This window comes from Phasianus colchicus, chromosome Z (genome assembly GCF_987193195.1).
Source record: "Phasianus colchicus chromosome Z, bPhaCol1.hap1.1, whole genome shotgun sequence".
NCBI classification, from domain to species: domain Eukaryota; kingdom Metazoa; phylum Chordata; class Aves; order Galliformes; family Phasianidae; genus Phasianus; species Phasianus colchicus.
Window position 1 is genome coordinate 84,121,134 of NC_143476.1, and position 17,024 is coordinate 84,138,157.

Consider the following 17,024-nt stretch of genomic DNA (forward strand, 5'->3'; position numbering starts at 1 on the left):
AGGCATGTCTCTATGTATGTCTTCATGCAGTAGAATGTTTTGGGGAGGTGTTCCCTTGCAGCACTCTCTCTCCAAAGAGAAGGACAAAAGATAGAACGCAGTCTGTGATGAGCTTCAAGACCCTCAGCATACACATCCACACAAGGGATAAAAGGGTCCCTGTTGCCATATGGAGACATGTCCAGAAGGACGTGTTGTTGCCATCCCACCTATCCGAAGCAGGAAGTCCTCCACCTAGTTTCCAGCCCAAGCTCTGGCCTTTTTCTTCTGAATTTCAGGTTTGTAGAAACACCAATCCATGTGGCAAGGAGCATCAGGTCTTCAAAGCTTTTTCTCCAGCAAATAAATCTGACAGTGCTGGGACAGGATGCTTAAGTGGAGACAGAGTTACCGTCTTCTTGAGTATTAAGACATTGATCTAAGACGTGCCACACGTGTTGTAAGCCATTAAGCAGAATTAAGCCTGTCCTGATACCGAGTAAATGATTTCTAGAGGCTAATTCCAGTCTGATTTTGTATCACTATTATATTCTTTTTGAAACCAACCCCGCAATCAGCAAGGTTAAAATCAGACCAATGCCAGACTAATTTACAGTTTTTATATACAGAGCCCCTCACTGCAAGAAAGACATTGAGGCCCTGGAGCGTGTTCAGAGAAGGGCAACAAAGCTGGTGAGGGGTCTGGAGCACAGGCCTTATGAGGAGCGGCTGAGGGAGCTGGGATTGTTCAGTCTGGAGAAGAGGAGGCTCAGGGGAGACCTTATTGCTCTCTATAACTACCTGAAGGGAGGTTGTAGCGAGCTGGGGGTCGGCCTCTTCTCTCGTGTAACTGGTGATAGGACTAGAGGGAATGGTTTCAAGCTTCGCCAGGGAAGATTCAGGCTGGATATTAGGAAATACTACTTCTCTGAAAGGGTGGTCAGGCACTGGAATGGGCTGCCCAGGGAGGTGGTGGAGTCACCGACCCTGGAGGTGTTCAAAGAACGTTTGGATGTTGTGCTGAGGGATGTGGTTTAATGAGAACCATTGGTGACAGGTGGATGGTTGGACTGGATGATCTTATAGGTCTTTTCCAACCTTAGTGATTCTGTGATTCTGTGATTCTGTGATTCCAACATAGAAGTATGTTTTAATGCGGAAGGAAGACATATTCAAATACCTTCCCAGTGAAAAGCGTAGGCCGAATCTGATCTTTAAATGAACTCATTTTAAAGATAATTCCATACCAGATAGACTGGTAAGCCTGGTCATGAAATCAGAACACAGCCTACCATTATTTCAGATATTCCATGATTGCCCTCTCCTATTCAACACAATGAGGAATGTCATGACCACAGAAAATACTGGTCAGTTGTGGTCATCACCCCTACCAACAGTCAGCCTTCATTGCCCAGTTATGTCAGTCACAATATGTGATTTTCAGATTTCCTGTTTCTGAAGCTGTTTACTCGAATTGACAACAATTTTGTTTTCCAGTTCAGCTGGAGATGACACATTTTTCCTTTCTTTTAACTAAATCTGCAGTTATGTAAATACATGTGCTAAGTAAAAGAAAAAATACATCATGAATAGTTCAAAGGCCACCCAGAGAGGCTTGGAGAAAGCTGAGGATTCAAGAAATAATACAATTTAAATTGGGAAGACAATGGCATGTTAAAAATGTGAATCAGCTGGTGGTCAGCATAGAACATGGTCCCAACTGACTATCATTTGTAAATTAATAGAGATTCCTTTTCTGTGGCTCCTGCTTTGAGAGTTAAGCTGAAGACATTCATACACTGTAGCAGAACTCAAGAAACAGCATTACAGCCTTAGTATTCAGGCTAGGACTACAGACTGTCAGCGGTAAAACCATATGCAAGAAATGATAAGAATTTGTTTCAAATAAGAAAAGGAAATTGCAATTTTCAGGGCATGCTGTGAAGTCTGGAAGAACTACAAGCTGTCAAAGATTCTGCAGTACAACAGGCATATAGGAAGAAGCTAAGCTCTGATGCCTTTAAAGTATGGAAGATCCCACTGGGGCTTGAGGTTTGGCTGGAAGTCTTGAAAACCTTTTTGCAAATCTGAAAATACAGCTCAAATGCTCCTTTGCAAAACTTAATTCACCCTTCTCAGTGGGAATCAAATTCAGAAAATTCCATTAAAAATCATAGTTCAGTCATAGCAGCAATCTAACAGATAAGAAAGCATAATATTAAAGAAAGCAAATGAACACCAAGGAATACCAATTTAGCAAAGATAGATCAGACCACAACTTACCAGTGATTTCTTAATTGTACTCCAAGGACCAGATTCCAACTGCAAGTCAGTCTCACAAAACACATAAAATGGCAAAAGTTGTAATTCATCAGATTTGGACAGCCACAACTGGAGCTTTTGTCAAAAGTCCATCAACTTGGGAACCACCGTCTCTGTGTTCATGATGGGAATCTTATGGACAGGAGCTACAATAGGGCTGCAAATTCCTGCTGTATCACTAGTGCTGCAGTAGCAGGAGATTTTTTTTCCAAGCCTCAGCCTCATTATTTAAACACAAGTTCCGCTTTGTTTCAGAATGAAATGTTCTTAGCCAGCCTTCACACCAATAAAGGAAGGTTTTAAAACACCACATTCTACCCTGAAATCACAGGAGGAAAATAAAAAGAAGTCAACTCTTATCATTTGTAATCATCTCCTGATTTTGAGAGCCTGCCTTGTGATCTCTGAATAATCAGACTTGGCAACACTGTACCACCCTCAGGGTAAATTCTCCTGGCTGCCAAAGAAATTTTCCTTATTCCCTGAAAAATAAATTCCCAATGCTTATTAGTATTGCCTTTTCCACTTCTAGCTCTTCTTTTTTTCTCACTTTCATATGTCAAACAGCCTTTTGCTGAAGACTTCATAAATCTGTACGCTGCACTCAAAATGATTTAAAATATGTTGTTTTTATCAAATAAAAAGACATTTTACTGTCCTTACAGTTTTAAGGACAGCTATTAAAAAAGACAACTGTTAGTTATCATACTTGTCAGATTACTACATAAAGACAGACCTTTTCCTGTACAGCGGTTTGTAAAAAGTGCTTACAGATATGGTCTTGCTCTACTATGGCATGCATCAAGGGGCAGATAAAGCCACAGAGGGAAGCTAAACAGAGGAATTGTTGTTTACTTTTTGATATGTTTTCAACCTGAGAGTTTTCTGCACTGCAGGGTTTATTAACATGCATGCTGCTCATCCTGCATACAGCAGGGCTGTATAATTCACATTTTCTGCATAGACTCTTCTACAGCACTCAGCATATTGTCAAGGTAAGTTCAAGAAAGAAAGCAGTAGAAGTGGCAGTTTGGTTAATGACTCGTCCATTTGGCCAGCCTAGTCCCAGTTACAGGTACACCACTGTTAATGATGCTTGCACACAAGGCTGACCACAAGCTTTGCTGACCACAAGCTCTGCGGACCTCATGGTGATTTTTTTTTTTTCTATTTGAGTTAGATAGAAGATAGATGATTTCATCTCAGTGCTCTGATATGAAAGTACTGTCACAGTGTAGTCTAACACAACAAACTGATTGGAGTAGCATGTTCAAGGGTACTTAAGCATTACAGCTGAAAAGCATCAAATTTTTTTCAAGCTGGTACATCCCCTGCATCTCAGCCACACATTGATGTGCTCATTAGGAATTCCTGTAATACCTTCCACATCACAGAACTGAAATTGAGAGGTTTTCTATAGCTTAAAAAATAAAAAAGAAGCCCACACAGATAATTCCACTCTTTTGCCACAAGGGAACTGCTTGCAGAACTACAGACTCCACACGTGGATTCAATGGATTCAGCATTAAAGTGACTCCTGACATGAAAGATTTTGACTGCAATTGAAGAATGCACATCACCTGATCACATCTGAGGCAGGAATAGCTAACATGAGAAAAATAACCGAATTCTGTACAAATTATTTATATGGCTGTGGAATTTTTCAACACCTACACTTAACTGCTAGTGCTGTTTCCTATAGCCATGAAAGATTAACAATAGCTCTATCTTCTTATCAAAGACGGAAATTTTTGAGCTGATTAGCCAAAGTAAACTATGCAAATTAAACACTAAATACATCTGATTGAGCCAGTGGTTATCCTTATCCATGTGGCTGATTTCACAACTGCAGCTGTGTCTAACAAGGAAGAATTGGAGAAATCCCTCAGGTAGTTGGATCCAGAGCCATCTTCTGGCAGACAACCACAGCAAACCTACAGCATTCCAAACTCTCCCTTAAATGACTCTATGTGCCTGAACTGGCACCTAGGCCTCCTTGGCATTTATCATCTGTGAGATACTTATGGAGCAGTACGGAAGCTAAACAAAGCAGTTCATTTAGCCTTCTCTTCTATGGAGGCTCTGGAATTCCTCTGAAGAAAGTGATATATAATTCTGGTTTACTGACAGTGATATAAGTTGGTAAAATAAGGATTTTACAAAATTCCCATCCTTGTGCATTCACAAATTTGTGGACCTCCACTGCAAAGTCTTAATGCAAATAAATAAATCAAGATTGGATCTTCATACTTTTGATACTATTTTCTCTCTGATAGAACTAGAAATAGATTAAGAAATCTGCTTTGTGGCTCATATGAAGATTTTGGCAAGGCAAAATAAAGCAAGAATAAAACCAAGTCTTTCAAACTATAAAGTTAGTAAGGACAAAAGTATCTGGCACAAGTAAAAGCATTTTGGCTGAGTTACATGTGCTTCTGTTAGATTTTACTTTGCTATTTACGTATCTAAATGTGAGTTACTAGGGGAATAGATAGGTGCCAGGGTTGGGTACAGAAGTCATGGGATGTTCCCTAAGGAATGGGTAGCCAGTATCCATCACAATAACACAGCCTTGGCAGCCCTTGAACAGCGCGTTGCTGAGGGTGATCTGGGCCACCAAAGCCACTGTTACCCAGGGACCTGGTAATATCTTTCTTGCTTACAATAGAGGGTGAGTAATAGACTTGATTCTAGGACTCTTGCTACGGAAAAGTCAAGCTATAAATGCCTTTTGTCTTATAGAGCCTAGGCGTAAGAAAACCTATTATTTTCAAAATTTTTGAAAAATATGCAGCATAAAATGACACATTTAAGACTGTATAGAGCTGTTCTGCTTGTCCTCATCAACTATTGATCAGCTCTTGCCAAATGAAGGGGTCTTCCAGTGTAGAAGGGAAGACAGTCTTTTAGCTAATTTCTGTTATGAGAGCATCACTTTAATTAACATCAATTTACATCAATGGCAAAGACAGTTAAATGATCTCAACCCAGTTTCTGTTATGCAGTGCTACAAGATCATTCCCACAGCAACTTAAATGTAGCTGTTTTCAGAGACAAAGCTAAAAAAAGAAAAGAGTCAGTCTGGCTTTATCAACCAGGTAAGGCTATGGCATACAAATGTTTAATCTCCTGTGGACCAAAATGCATCAATTAAACTGGGCTAGACAGACAGGTAAGTGGATAGAAGTTAATGGCCTGCAATGCTCCAGAGACACAACAGGACGACTGAGGAGTTCCTTTGATCCTCAGGCTCTAAAAAATCTCTTAAAATGTCATTTTCCCCAAACACATCAACAGAGCCTTTTATTACTTAATGCTTAGCAAAATGCTACAGCAAAAGACTACATTATGATTTAACTTAAAATTAAAGCAAAAGGTTAAGACAAGAAAAAATTAGGCAAAGCTCTGACTATTTAAATTACAAGTAATTAAGATGGCAACTGAAATTAATTTTTCATGTGATTCACATAATATATTGTATTTAGTAGTTTATATTTACTAAAGCATTGACAGGTATATAGGTACTGTCAATTCTACACTCCCAGAGCATGTATGTGTGGTAAGAGATATTTGGTATTTGGAAAACAGATCTAAAAGTATGTAATTTTCAGTGTAATTATGCATAATTGACCACAATTAGTTAGCTCAGTAAACAGGATGCATGATGGCATAAGTTTCCAACATCAGTTCTGGGGGGAGGATTTTTAAAGACCTCCAGACCATGGAGGACCATGGATACAGATGTTTTTCCGGTGAACTTCAAGGTCTCTGACATGAGATAGTGCTGATAACAGCCTCTGCAAAGGCTAAAATACTGAGTAAGTCAGGCTCCTGAAAAACAAATACATTAATAACTTAAGCTTTTTCTACATTAATTCTTGTTTTAAATAAAAAATTTGCTGTCACAGAGCAAAACTTGGTGACAAACATTCCACCTTTAAAATTTCCACATTTAAAAATTTCCAGAGATTGGGAATTTGTTGCAACAAAACTAATTGTTCTCAATTACCAGTCTGCTATTAAAACCCACACTTTGTCTGGCCTAAATTTACACAGCTCCAGCTTTTCTTTGATGTTGTTACACCATTTGTCTGGGAGATTAAAGAGCCCTTTGTTACATGATCTGTCTGCCAATACAGGGAGTTAACAGACCAGGATCCAACCTACCTGGATTGCCTTTGACAAACTGAACAAACCGAGCTCCTCTGACTTTCTTTCCCAACTCAGCCCTCCTCAGATGATTCCTTCATTCTTTTTTGAACTCTTTCTATTTTGTCATCCTTCTCCCTTGCATGTCAAAACCAGAAGTAAGCATGCCTTTCTAGGTGGATCATTTAAGCACTAAGGCTCTTTGAAACTCAGAGTTCCTATGCAAAATCTCTCCTTATGTGCCAGTGTTCACTATTTTAAAAGATCACAGCTTCTCAAGGTAGGGCTGCCTCCATACAGATTATGCCTTGAATTTCTTCACACCTATGCTTGGTCACCATAAAATAGACTGCTTTGCTGTACTCTCCTACCAAGAGATTTAAATCATTCTGTATCTTCAATCTGATTATTCCATTTCTCACCACCTGTCAGATATTTGTCTTATCAAAATATCAGCAGTGATTTTCTGCTTACTTCTTCCTTGTGGATTTCCAAGCTTTTGGCTTGCCTGGGCCACACAGAGTGAAAAGGAATTGTCTTGGGCTGTATGTAGGTCACTCTGAAAGTAATGACTCCTATTTGTTTCAATAAAAACTGCAAGAGATATAACGAGCACAGTATCACTGTTTGTTAGAGCAAATTCTCAGCCACGAAGCACTACTTTTCAAAATAATCATCACCATTAGCTATGCATTTTTTGCAGCGATGAAGAAGAGCCTGCATGCTGTTCTAATAAAAATCTATACCATCAAAGGTGACCCACTGTTGCTGTTGTCACTGCTGAAACACACCACCCACTGCCTCACTGTGCTCACATCCACTGATTGGTCTCCATAAACATTCAGCAAGCATAACTGAGCGTTAGAGGGTGATATTTTTTCCCCATGGAGGAATTCAGCTCCATACTTTCGCTTCGTATGCACTTCCATCTCAGACAGTACTTTGTAACCCTGCTTCTCTGCTGCCATCTGTTGTACAGCAACAAAACGTAATGGAATATTGGGGGGAAGGTTCAATCTCTCCTACCACACTACCAACATCTGCCTCTGCCATCATGGACCAAGAGAATAAAATGGGAGGCATTATTTTTGGAACAGCCCTCATAAAATATATACATACATAGGTAACAATTTTTTTTTTTTTTTAAACTAAAACATAATAAAGGGAAAACAACAAAACCATAAAACCAGTGGGATATTTGATCCTGTTTTTATGCAACTAATGCCTCAGTCTGGTTCAGTGGCAGTGGTTGCAATTCTTAGTGAGGTCTCAAGGTGTTCATTGGAGATTTTTGATGAAATCTTACTCCTCTTGCGCTTCATTCCTGAAAACAGTTGTTCACAAATGTATGTAATGCCAAAAAGCAATGGCATGAATAAGGTGTGAAGTGAGAGGTATTTTTCTTTGGTAAGATAGAGCTTACAAAAGTCCAGCAGGGAAACACGATCAGATTTTTGAGTTGAATATCTGATCACAGATAACTGATTTCATTTGAAAATCTGAAAGTCATGTATTTATGTTGACTTAAAATGGAGCCACAAATAGACACACACACACACAAAGATAATTTTCTTTGCAATCTTGAAAGCTGCTCTCAAATTCCTTTATTGAAATGGAAGCATGAATGCATATTTTTTCCTGTTCACAGGACTGTGTTTAGCCAATATCTTAAAAAGCATAAACTTCTTTGCCATCACTTGAGCTGGCACTGCACCCTGCCCAGGCCCTGATTTCAGCCCAGGGGTTAACAGCACATCACTGTTTGGTTATGGCTGCGTGATGGGCAGATGGCAAGCTGTGCTGGGCTGCATGTGGCTTGCAGACCACAGGATGGACATGCCTGGCAAGTTAATTTTGTTATGTTTGCTTCAGAGACATATAAATGCTGTTTTGTTTCTTACCTTTTTTTTTTTTTTTTTTTTTTTTTCCCTCAACAGCCTGTTTTAATCAATACAGTATAGTCATGGAAGAGCTCCTTACAGCTATGAGAAAATCTCATAGCGCACCATACACTCATGAATTAAATAGAGCAGACCCATGGTCCTTCTTTTTGATTGTGGGCGTACTGAGTGTCCATAAAGATGTTCTACAGCAATTCACAAATAAGATTCACATATTCCTTTTTATTTTTTCCTCTTTGCTTATGTGCTTGTACTTGTTTTCTGCATTATAATATTCCTTTACTGTAGCAATTTGGCATATTATTTAGTGAGGCTTCTGTCTGCCTATAACAAATATAATCAATTAAAATGCCTGGCAACTAAGCAACAATTACTGCAACAATTTTAAGCAACAATTTTAATTCTGATTGCCTCATTTTTCTTTCTCAAATTGGGTCCTAATATATCACTAATAAACCACCCACCATTAATAACTGGCATCATCAGCATTCGTGAATAAGTCTTTCAACTCAGAGTACCAATACCCAATGTCAGTAAGCAACACACCTACAGTTAAAAGGAAATGCTCAGTCACCATGCTGGCACAACAAAGCTGTCAAAACTGCTACCAAAAGTCAGAGTGATTTTCCTTGGTTTCTGAACATTGAAGTTATGTTGAACTTTACCAACTTTAGATCAGTGCTGAGCACAGGCATTTGAATTGACACGGAGACATCTTCTCAAAGCTGGAATTTGTTATGTCATTGTAGTGCTTTTCATAAATACAGCCCAAATAGCAAACTGATTCCAGACTACAGTATCAGTCTCCCTTTGAAATGTGTGCATGCAATTGTGGGCCACATGAATCCCAACTAAGCCTCTGTGATATTGCACTTAGATAACCACAGCAGTTTTACTTGGGGTCTCACAAGGCCAAAGATAGGTGTATGACTAAAGAGCCAACTCCAGTGCAGTCCCCACATATGAATCACATGCACATAGCCTTACACGAGACAAGGAAATTCACTTAATAAATCCAAAATGTTTTTTTTCTCTCTCTGACAGTGTTTTCAGTCTCAGTATTATCAATAAAGAAATAAACTCATGCAACTTACAGAAGGATTAGTAGGGATCTCCACTCATAGCATCTTCTGTGTCTGTATTCGGAGCATGATTTAAATATACATACATCTCAAAAGCCATCTGAAAGAGACTTTCTGTGATCTGGTTCAGAGATCTGAATTCCTTAGGCACCATTCAATCTTCTTAGTGCTTTTACTTAAAGCTCTTTGGTCATTCATCAGAATCTACCAAGTTTAATAGCTGCTAGTTATGTAAATCCAGCACAGGCTATCTTCCACAAGCTACGTTACTGTCTTTCGCTGTGCCACAGCAGCGAGAAAAATTGTCAGTGATCACGTAGTACAACTTCTAGCACAGCCTGCCCTTAAACCCACAGCTTGCACTGTCAAATTGAGTTTTCAGACTTGCAGAGTTCTCTTTGTCCTACATACGCTTCTGTTCTTGTCACATGGATTGCTTTCAATCTTGCCACTACATTGCATGCTAAGTGGGACTAAGCTTAGTCTCAGACTCGTATTTTAAATAAAAATACTATCTTGTACTTAGATGGACTAATAACTTTCTGAAATATTTTTCAGTCCCATTTTCTGTGACTTTCTAATGTATGAGAGAATTTCAGAGAGCTGGCTTCGTAAGTTTTTGATACTTTTGATACCATAATTGGACTGAGATCTCAGAGAAAACTTCAATTTTATCTACATTTCAAGATCACATTGTAGCATTATAATAAGTAGTTAAAACAAATTAGTGATCACAGACATTATCTAAATGCAGTAAGATTCTTTCAGTGTGAGAATCCCAGTCCTGCTAAGTTGCCTCCTCTATTACTGAAGTCCCCAGACCGGTGGAGAGGGTAAATGTCAAAGCTGCCATCACTGGTGAAGTCATTGGAGATGAACTGGTAACTGATGAAGTAACTGTGCTGACAAGAATATAACTGTATATTCCCTTAGCATTCTGTTCAGTACCTCATAATATGTAATTTAAATCTTACATGATATGGAATTAGTAAAGCACACTAAATGGATTTAAACTTGGTTTGCTGTCAGTGCCTAAAGCAGAGCTGTAAACAGAAATGAATAGAGATGTTTTCTTTTGCAGATTTATGAGCATCATTTCTAGTTCTGCAGTGTTTGGTATTTTTATTTTAATCTGTGTAATGATGTAAACAATCTACTGGCACAGAAATGATGAAAATTGCAGGTACACGTACAGTATGCTCTTATCCCAATAGTTAGATGGATATGACTGCAAGTGTCCTTTTGTGAATGAAGGTTACATCAAAGACAGGAAGCTACAATTTGGAAAGCAAAAACTCAAAGACTGATGCCAGTCATTGTTGACAGTCATTACCATTGCCATGAGCTCTGATTACACCAATGGCTTGGTCTAAAACTATGAGGACCATTAGGGGAGGTGAAACTGTACTTCTGAATGAAGAACACATGAGAGAAACTAGGTCGGTATGTCTGATTATGGTGTTTGCACTCAGAAAGAATGTGGGATGTTGAGGGTGAGTGGATGAAAGACTCCCAGTCAGATGGAGTTCTGACATGGAAATGGAGTATGATTGTAAAAGGCATGCCACAGTCTGAAACCACCAGGGTAGAAGATGCCTAATGAATTTCCTACCCTGACCACCTCTATTTGTGATCCATGCCTCTCAAATAAGTATTTAGAAGTTGCCAGAAAACAAAGTATTTGTCCTAGAAGAAACTTCTGGGGTTTGGAACAGGCTCTGTATGAACCTAATTGGTTTGTAACATGAAGCCGATTTTAATTTTCATGAAATCTTTGGAATGGACACTGGGTTGGAAATTCTGTACCGATTTTTTTTTTCCACAGCTTGCTTTCTAGAGAGGGTCCAGATTTCTCGCAAAATAAAGACGGGGAAAAAATGGCATACTTTGAAGCACACTCTCACCATCCCTTGCAGGATGGCTTTTAACCTCCAGAAGTAAGCAAATTCTGTTACCAGTCATTTCCTTTATTCTAAGTTCCAATCTGAAGTCCTGATTCTGTAAATCATATAATCACAATTGTGGGTGAAGTTGTCTCTGGAAGTCTAAACTCACAGAGGGAAACTCTGCAAGGTAAAAGAAGCATGCTCCTTGGTCATGCAAACCTATTTCACTTTTGTCCTGCTATCTTTCTTCACTACCCCTCTTACAGGAAAAGTTTCTCAGTGTCACAGAGCAGCCAGCTCCTTGAATAGCTGCACTACATCCTTTAGTGGTAAGGATGAATTGATTCAGTAGACCTGTAAGATCCGCTGAGGGATTAAACCTTCAGTCAAGTAAGCAATGCCTGCAAACCACAGAGGTGAAGCTACAGTACCTTGCTATTAAAGATACCTAGTCCATTTTTCTTCTTCCCATTATCTCTGAAGAACATTGAGTATGTCCTAATTGGAGACATTGTGTCCCCCATGTCCTTATTGCAATGTCTATCCAACAGTTTCAATTAGTGTGAGCAGTATAAGAAAGATGTCCATGTTCATTGGACAGTGAATTTGAGAAAATGAAAAACATAAGACTGTAATTGTACCTCTCCTCCCGGTGATGCTACATCCTAGATGAGCACAATAAGAACTGGTCTGTTGTCTCAGTGTTCAACCATAAGTCCCTAGCATCACAAATCTCAAGGATATCTATTACTAAATAGTTATTCCCTGTGGAAACTCTTGCCAGGATTTTACACTAATTTAATTCAGTCAAAAGGCATAACAACCTTTACTTTAGATGCAGTTGCACCAACACAAGCACTCTGCATTAGCACTGCTCATCCTGAAATTACAGAGACAGCTAGAGCAGTATAGGCCCCCCCACATGGTCCAATTGTCCCCATGCTAGACCCCATTATGCAGAGTCATTTCACTGCCAAGAACTGAGGATTAGACAGCTCTACCAGATTCTTCAGTGTTCTGGGGGTGAGCCTGTACTCCTCGTGCATCCTTGTAGTTGGCAAGTTACACCCACAAAGTAGAGATAGAGCGAGGGAGGGTACATTACCAGGCAGATATTGTTTTTTCCTTCTTGTCTCATGTGATGGCAAGAGTTGCACATAGAAAGCCATTTCTGAATGCTGCAGAAGCACGCTTGCTACTGGAACATGAATTCAGGTGATTGCTAAGGCCTGGGTTTGTTGTGCTGCCATGAGCAAGGCAGAGCACAAGCCCAACACCCACCACAGCCCTCTGAAGCCTACACTGCAGGCTGTCAGTCTAGCCAGAAATCCAGCAGTGTCACTTACGCAGAAACAAAGCCAGAAAGACAGCTCCTCCTGATGGGAATAACAATTAATTCTAGCCAAGCAGCAAAGATCCTGAATTGCAAATTGCAATGACAGTATTCCCTTGTTCAGAGGGGACTGTCACATGCCAAAGAAATGCCATTGGCATCAGAAACCTCATCCAAATAAATTACTGATGAAACCTTCAGTAATAGGATACAAAAGCAAGAGACGAGCTAGGACCCTATTTGTAAAGAATTCACCATGATGAAGTGAAATGGACCCACACAAAACAAGGGATCTTTTGTTTCAAAAAGTATACTTTGAGCAGCAGAACAAATGTGTTGCTTGTACCCTGGCAGCACTGCCAAATGCATGCTGCACAAAAGAGTGGTGATGTAATTATGCTCACCACAGATCCAAAGAGCTGAGTTCTATTTGTGGCTCTAGCTGAGTCCCCATGTGACAACAGGACTATTTCCTCTGGCCAGGATTCATCTCCCTTTCTGCACCTGGATGGCAGAACAGTGGGAAAGTCCTGCCTTATTCCTGCACTCTTAGCACAGGGGCTATGAGATTTCACTCTGCTGGACAAGGTGAAGAATATCCTGAGCATTTCTTGCCACAAATTCTTTTGCAAAGACTGATCCTACTCTGTTTTTTAGAATTCCTGCTGCCTGCTGGATTAAAGAAATTGTCAGGACAATTCAGGCTTCTCAACAAACTAACAGGAACATTTCCTGGGCTCAGATGCAGTGAACTTCAAGAGAGAAATGTCATTTTTAAAGAAAATATTGCACATGGAATGTAATCTTTACCAGTACAAATGAAGACAATCCATCTGGTTTTACTGTCAGAGCACAGAAGAATAAAAGAGAAAGGCTATCTGGGACCACACCAAGGGCCCCTGCAGCCAAGTGTCTGCTCTCCAAGAGTGCTGAGTGGTACCTGATCAAAGAGCACAAGAATCACAGCAAAAGTTGTTCTATACCTCATTTTCAGAGTTTCCTGCAAATTGCAATTACGAACTTATTGAATCAAAGGACCTGTCCTTGGTAATGGCCAGCAGCAAACTGTGAATTGATCTTTTGACCTCACGTATATCTTTGTACTCCAGAGCATGAAGTATGGGAAGAAAATGTTCACATTTTGTTACGTATCATATTATTCTATTTTAAATCTGTATTAGTCCAGCAGCTCAATAATTTCATGCGGTCTCCCTCATCCTTATATGCCTTAGAGGCAATAATGAATATTTGACCCTTCTTCACTTTTGCTGCTCAGGATTCCATAGACCCATATCAAATCCCCTCTCCCTTGACCTGTTGTAAGAGCACTAGTCTGTTCATGCTGGATATACAGAAGTCATCCTACATATCCCTGCTCATCCTTGTTGCCTTTTTCTTGATATGTTCCCATCTTCCCATAGCTAAACACATACTTCCTCAGAGTTCACAACCAGAACTGCACACAGTAATCAAGACGTCACTATATTACAGATCTTGTCTCATTCTTACTTTAGTTTTCTACTGTTGTTTCTCCTACTGCTTTATATGTAGTTTTCTATTTTTCTTCTACTGTATCCAGGAGTTTTGCTTTATTTTCCTTTATTTCTTTCCTGAATAACAACCATTTTCTTTGAGTCCAGTACTGAGCTTTTTATCCCACGACTAAATTTTCCAACAATGAATTTCATTAGTCATTTTATCACAACTGAGATCCTTCAGCATCCATGCAAAATAATTGTTCCCTAAAAATAAACACCAAGCAATTTGCTTTGTTAGTAGAGAATACTCACAACAGACTATAACATTTTCATGCCAAAGAACACTAGCAAAAAAAGTATATCTGCAGTTTGCAAGTAGATATAGAGCAACTGATATGGCAGGTAAGAAAGCTAAGGCCCTGTCTCTGGCTCCCTGTCTTCCACACTCTGTCATCCACAGAGAAATCCCAGGGTTGAAGTGCTTAGGGTAATAAATTCAGTGACTAATCCTGCTATTTGCAGTTCTCAAACTGTTTATCTGTAGCGTGGTGGCTGATTTTCATTTCAAGCCAGATGGAGGACTATTAGTGTCCTATACGGGAATCAGCTTTTACTTCAAAAAGTACACTCAAACTCAGACAAAAAGTTTCCTGCTAGAAACAATGACGAAATTGACTGGGTCAACACACCCAGTCCTTCTCACAAATTAGAAGAACCATTCTGTAGTCCACCCATTTTTGGAAGCAAGGAGAAAGCTCTGCTGCCTTTGCAATGCTACTCTTTTCTCTGACCCTCTCTGCTTCATTTCAGAGTGAGTGGTAAGACAGGTAAATACAAGGTGCACAAATAGCATAAAAATGGTGAGAAAATATCAGCCTGCTAGAATTCTTTTCCATTTCCTGAATGTGGGCAGTAACATTGAACAGAAGTTGTAATGGATTAGCACAGGAACCCCTGAACTAGATGTCTATAGAGGCTCATAATAATTTCATACCTAGTCCCAGACACTACAGCAGGAAAAGTGCCTTTTCACAATATTCAGGCCTGGCATGCCCTAATGGAGAGCTTACCTCTAGAGACATCTCTGGAAGATGTTCCCCACCAAAAGGACAACGTGTTTATACTTAGAGATGTCTCTCATGATTAGCTTCTGGTGAAACAGAACAGACTTGGTCTTTAAGCAGTTAGAAGGGCAGGGAAAGGGGAGTGCCAATCAGAGTCCATCAGATGAGATTAAAGGGATTACATGGTGCTCCTAGAGGCAAATCCTTGACCAAAGGGAGAGTCAGCACTATCATATGCCAAAAATCCTGTCTAACACTGTCAATATCTATGCATTTCTAAATCTTCATGTCTTGGAATGTAAAGGTATAATCCCTATTTTGAATTCAATCTCAGTTTACGTATATTAAATTGAGTCCTTGCAACAAGATGTAGTCTGTGCCCCACAGTGTAATATGATTTAACCTCAATGCACCAGTTTAATATTTTTAAATCTGTTAATGTCACTTCCGTATTTGTTACTTACAAGAGCCATACCCCACTGCAAACAGGTCCTTGTACTTTGGATTCCTGTAATGAGAAAATTAATGTAAAAAAGCGTTTATAATTAACTACGTAATTCAACAAGAATGCATAGTTGTTTCAAATTTTAATATCATAGTCCATTATCACAGGACTACATACAGTCTAAGGGCTAGACCCTTATGAATATATGCACCAGTAAAGTTCATGTATGAGTAATTCTTCTGGACTCAAGATGCATAAGATAGATAAAACATCTGAAGACCACAGCAGTAGATGAAAAGGATAAAAAGGGCAAAGACTTACATACGATGCCAATCTCCAGCACTTCTTGGCTTATGTACTTAATGACTATGTAAAGTTTACTTTTAAAGATGAAGTCTTTAAAGAAGGGAAAAAGGCAGGAATATGTTGGCTTCCATCTTTCAGAAGCCAGAATAAAGGAGTTTCTAACTCACCAAAGAATAATACTCAATAAGCTTACTTTCACTATCACTGGTGATATTTCTGGATGATTCCAGAAAAAAAGTGTTGGCTCAAAAATTCGTCACAATTGCTCAGGAAAGGAAATTCCCTTTTGATTCAATTAGTTATCAGTTTTGTAAAAGCACGATGACTGAGTAGCTATTATACCTTCAAAAGTCCCTTTATTTGAAAATTATCTACTGTTACAACTTCTGCTCTGTGTGGACAGTTCAGTACTGTTGCTGTCCATAAACTCTTGAAATGAATGGACGTGAAACTTACCTAATTACTGTTTCCCTGACTATTCTGAATTAATAAAATAAAAATATTTCTCCTTTTTCACTTGGGTAAATACCTAGGCATCCTAATGCTCTTGTTCCTGTTCTATCCACTAAAGGCACCATCACTGATAGTAATGCGTGAATAAAAATTAAACTAGAAAAGCTTATTACATAAAGCAATTTGGGGTCATTTTTTCAATTTCTGGGCCATCTTTCTCCTACAATCACCTGGAGACAGGAATAACAGCAACACAAATGACATGTAAAAGATGCCTTTTTTCTCAATTTTGCATCTCATTTTAGTATTATTTTGTAATTCTCTCACAACAACCTCCTCAATATTCTATTAAAGTATAAAACTTGCAGTGGCTTGAAAGGACGAAAGATAGCAATTCTGCTCTGTGTCTCTGTAGATCCTCCTTGGGAAGATGTATCACACTGCTCCATCAACAAGAGGAGGTAGCAGAGCACAGGGCAGGAGCTATATAAGTCTCACACAACTGCATGAACAAGCCAGTGCCAGTTCTGGGAAGGATCACATATGTTGAAAAGTAAAGGATTCATTCAGGTTGAGAAGTTTTTTTGTGGTAGTGACCATGAGCTGATTTGAAAGTTTTCAAATGA

At 39.2% G+C, this 17,024-nt stretch overlaps 1 protein-coding gene across 4 annotated transcripts in view; it reads right to left on the bottom strand.

The window, feature by feature from the left end:
• Nucleotides 1-17,024, bottom strand: part of DNAI1 (dynein axonemal intermediate chain 1) — a 137,606-nt gene that overhangs the window by 86,664 nt on the left and 33,918 nt on the right. For 3 of the 4 annotated variants that reach the window (XR_016461640.1, XM_090131376.1, XM_090131375.1), the window contains exons 12-13: nucleotides 15,659-15,702; nucleotides 6,925-7,044 (exon numbers count right to left, since the gene is read on the bottom strand). Coding sequence is in view for 3 of the 4 variants with exons in the window: in XM_090131376.1 (XP_089987502.1) it covers nucleotides 6,925-7,044; nucleotides 15,659-15,702 (164 nt within the window). In the remaining variant the exon portion in view is untranslated. The remainder of the gene's footprint in view (nucleotides 1-6,924; nucleotides 7,045-15,658; nucleotides 15,703-17,024) is intronic. The other variant, XM_031609284.2, reaches the window with a different exon arrangement.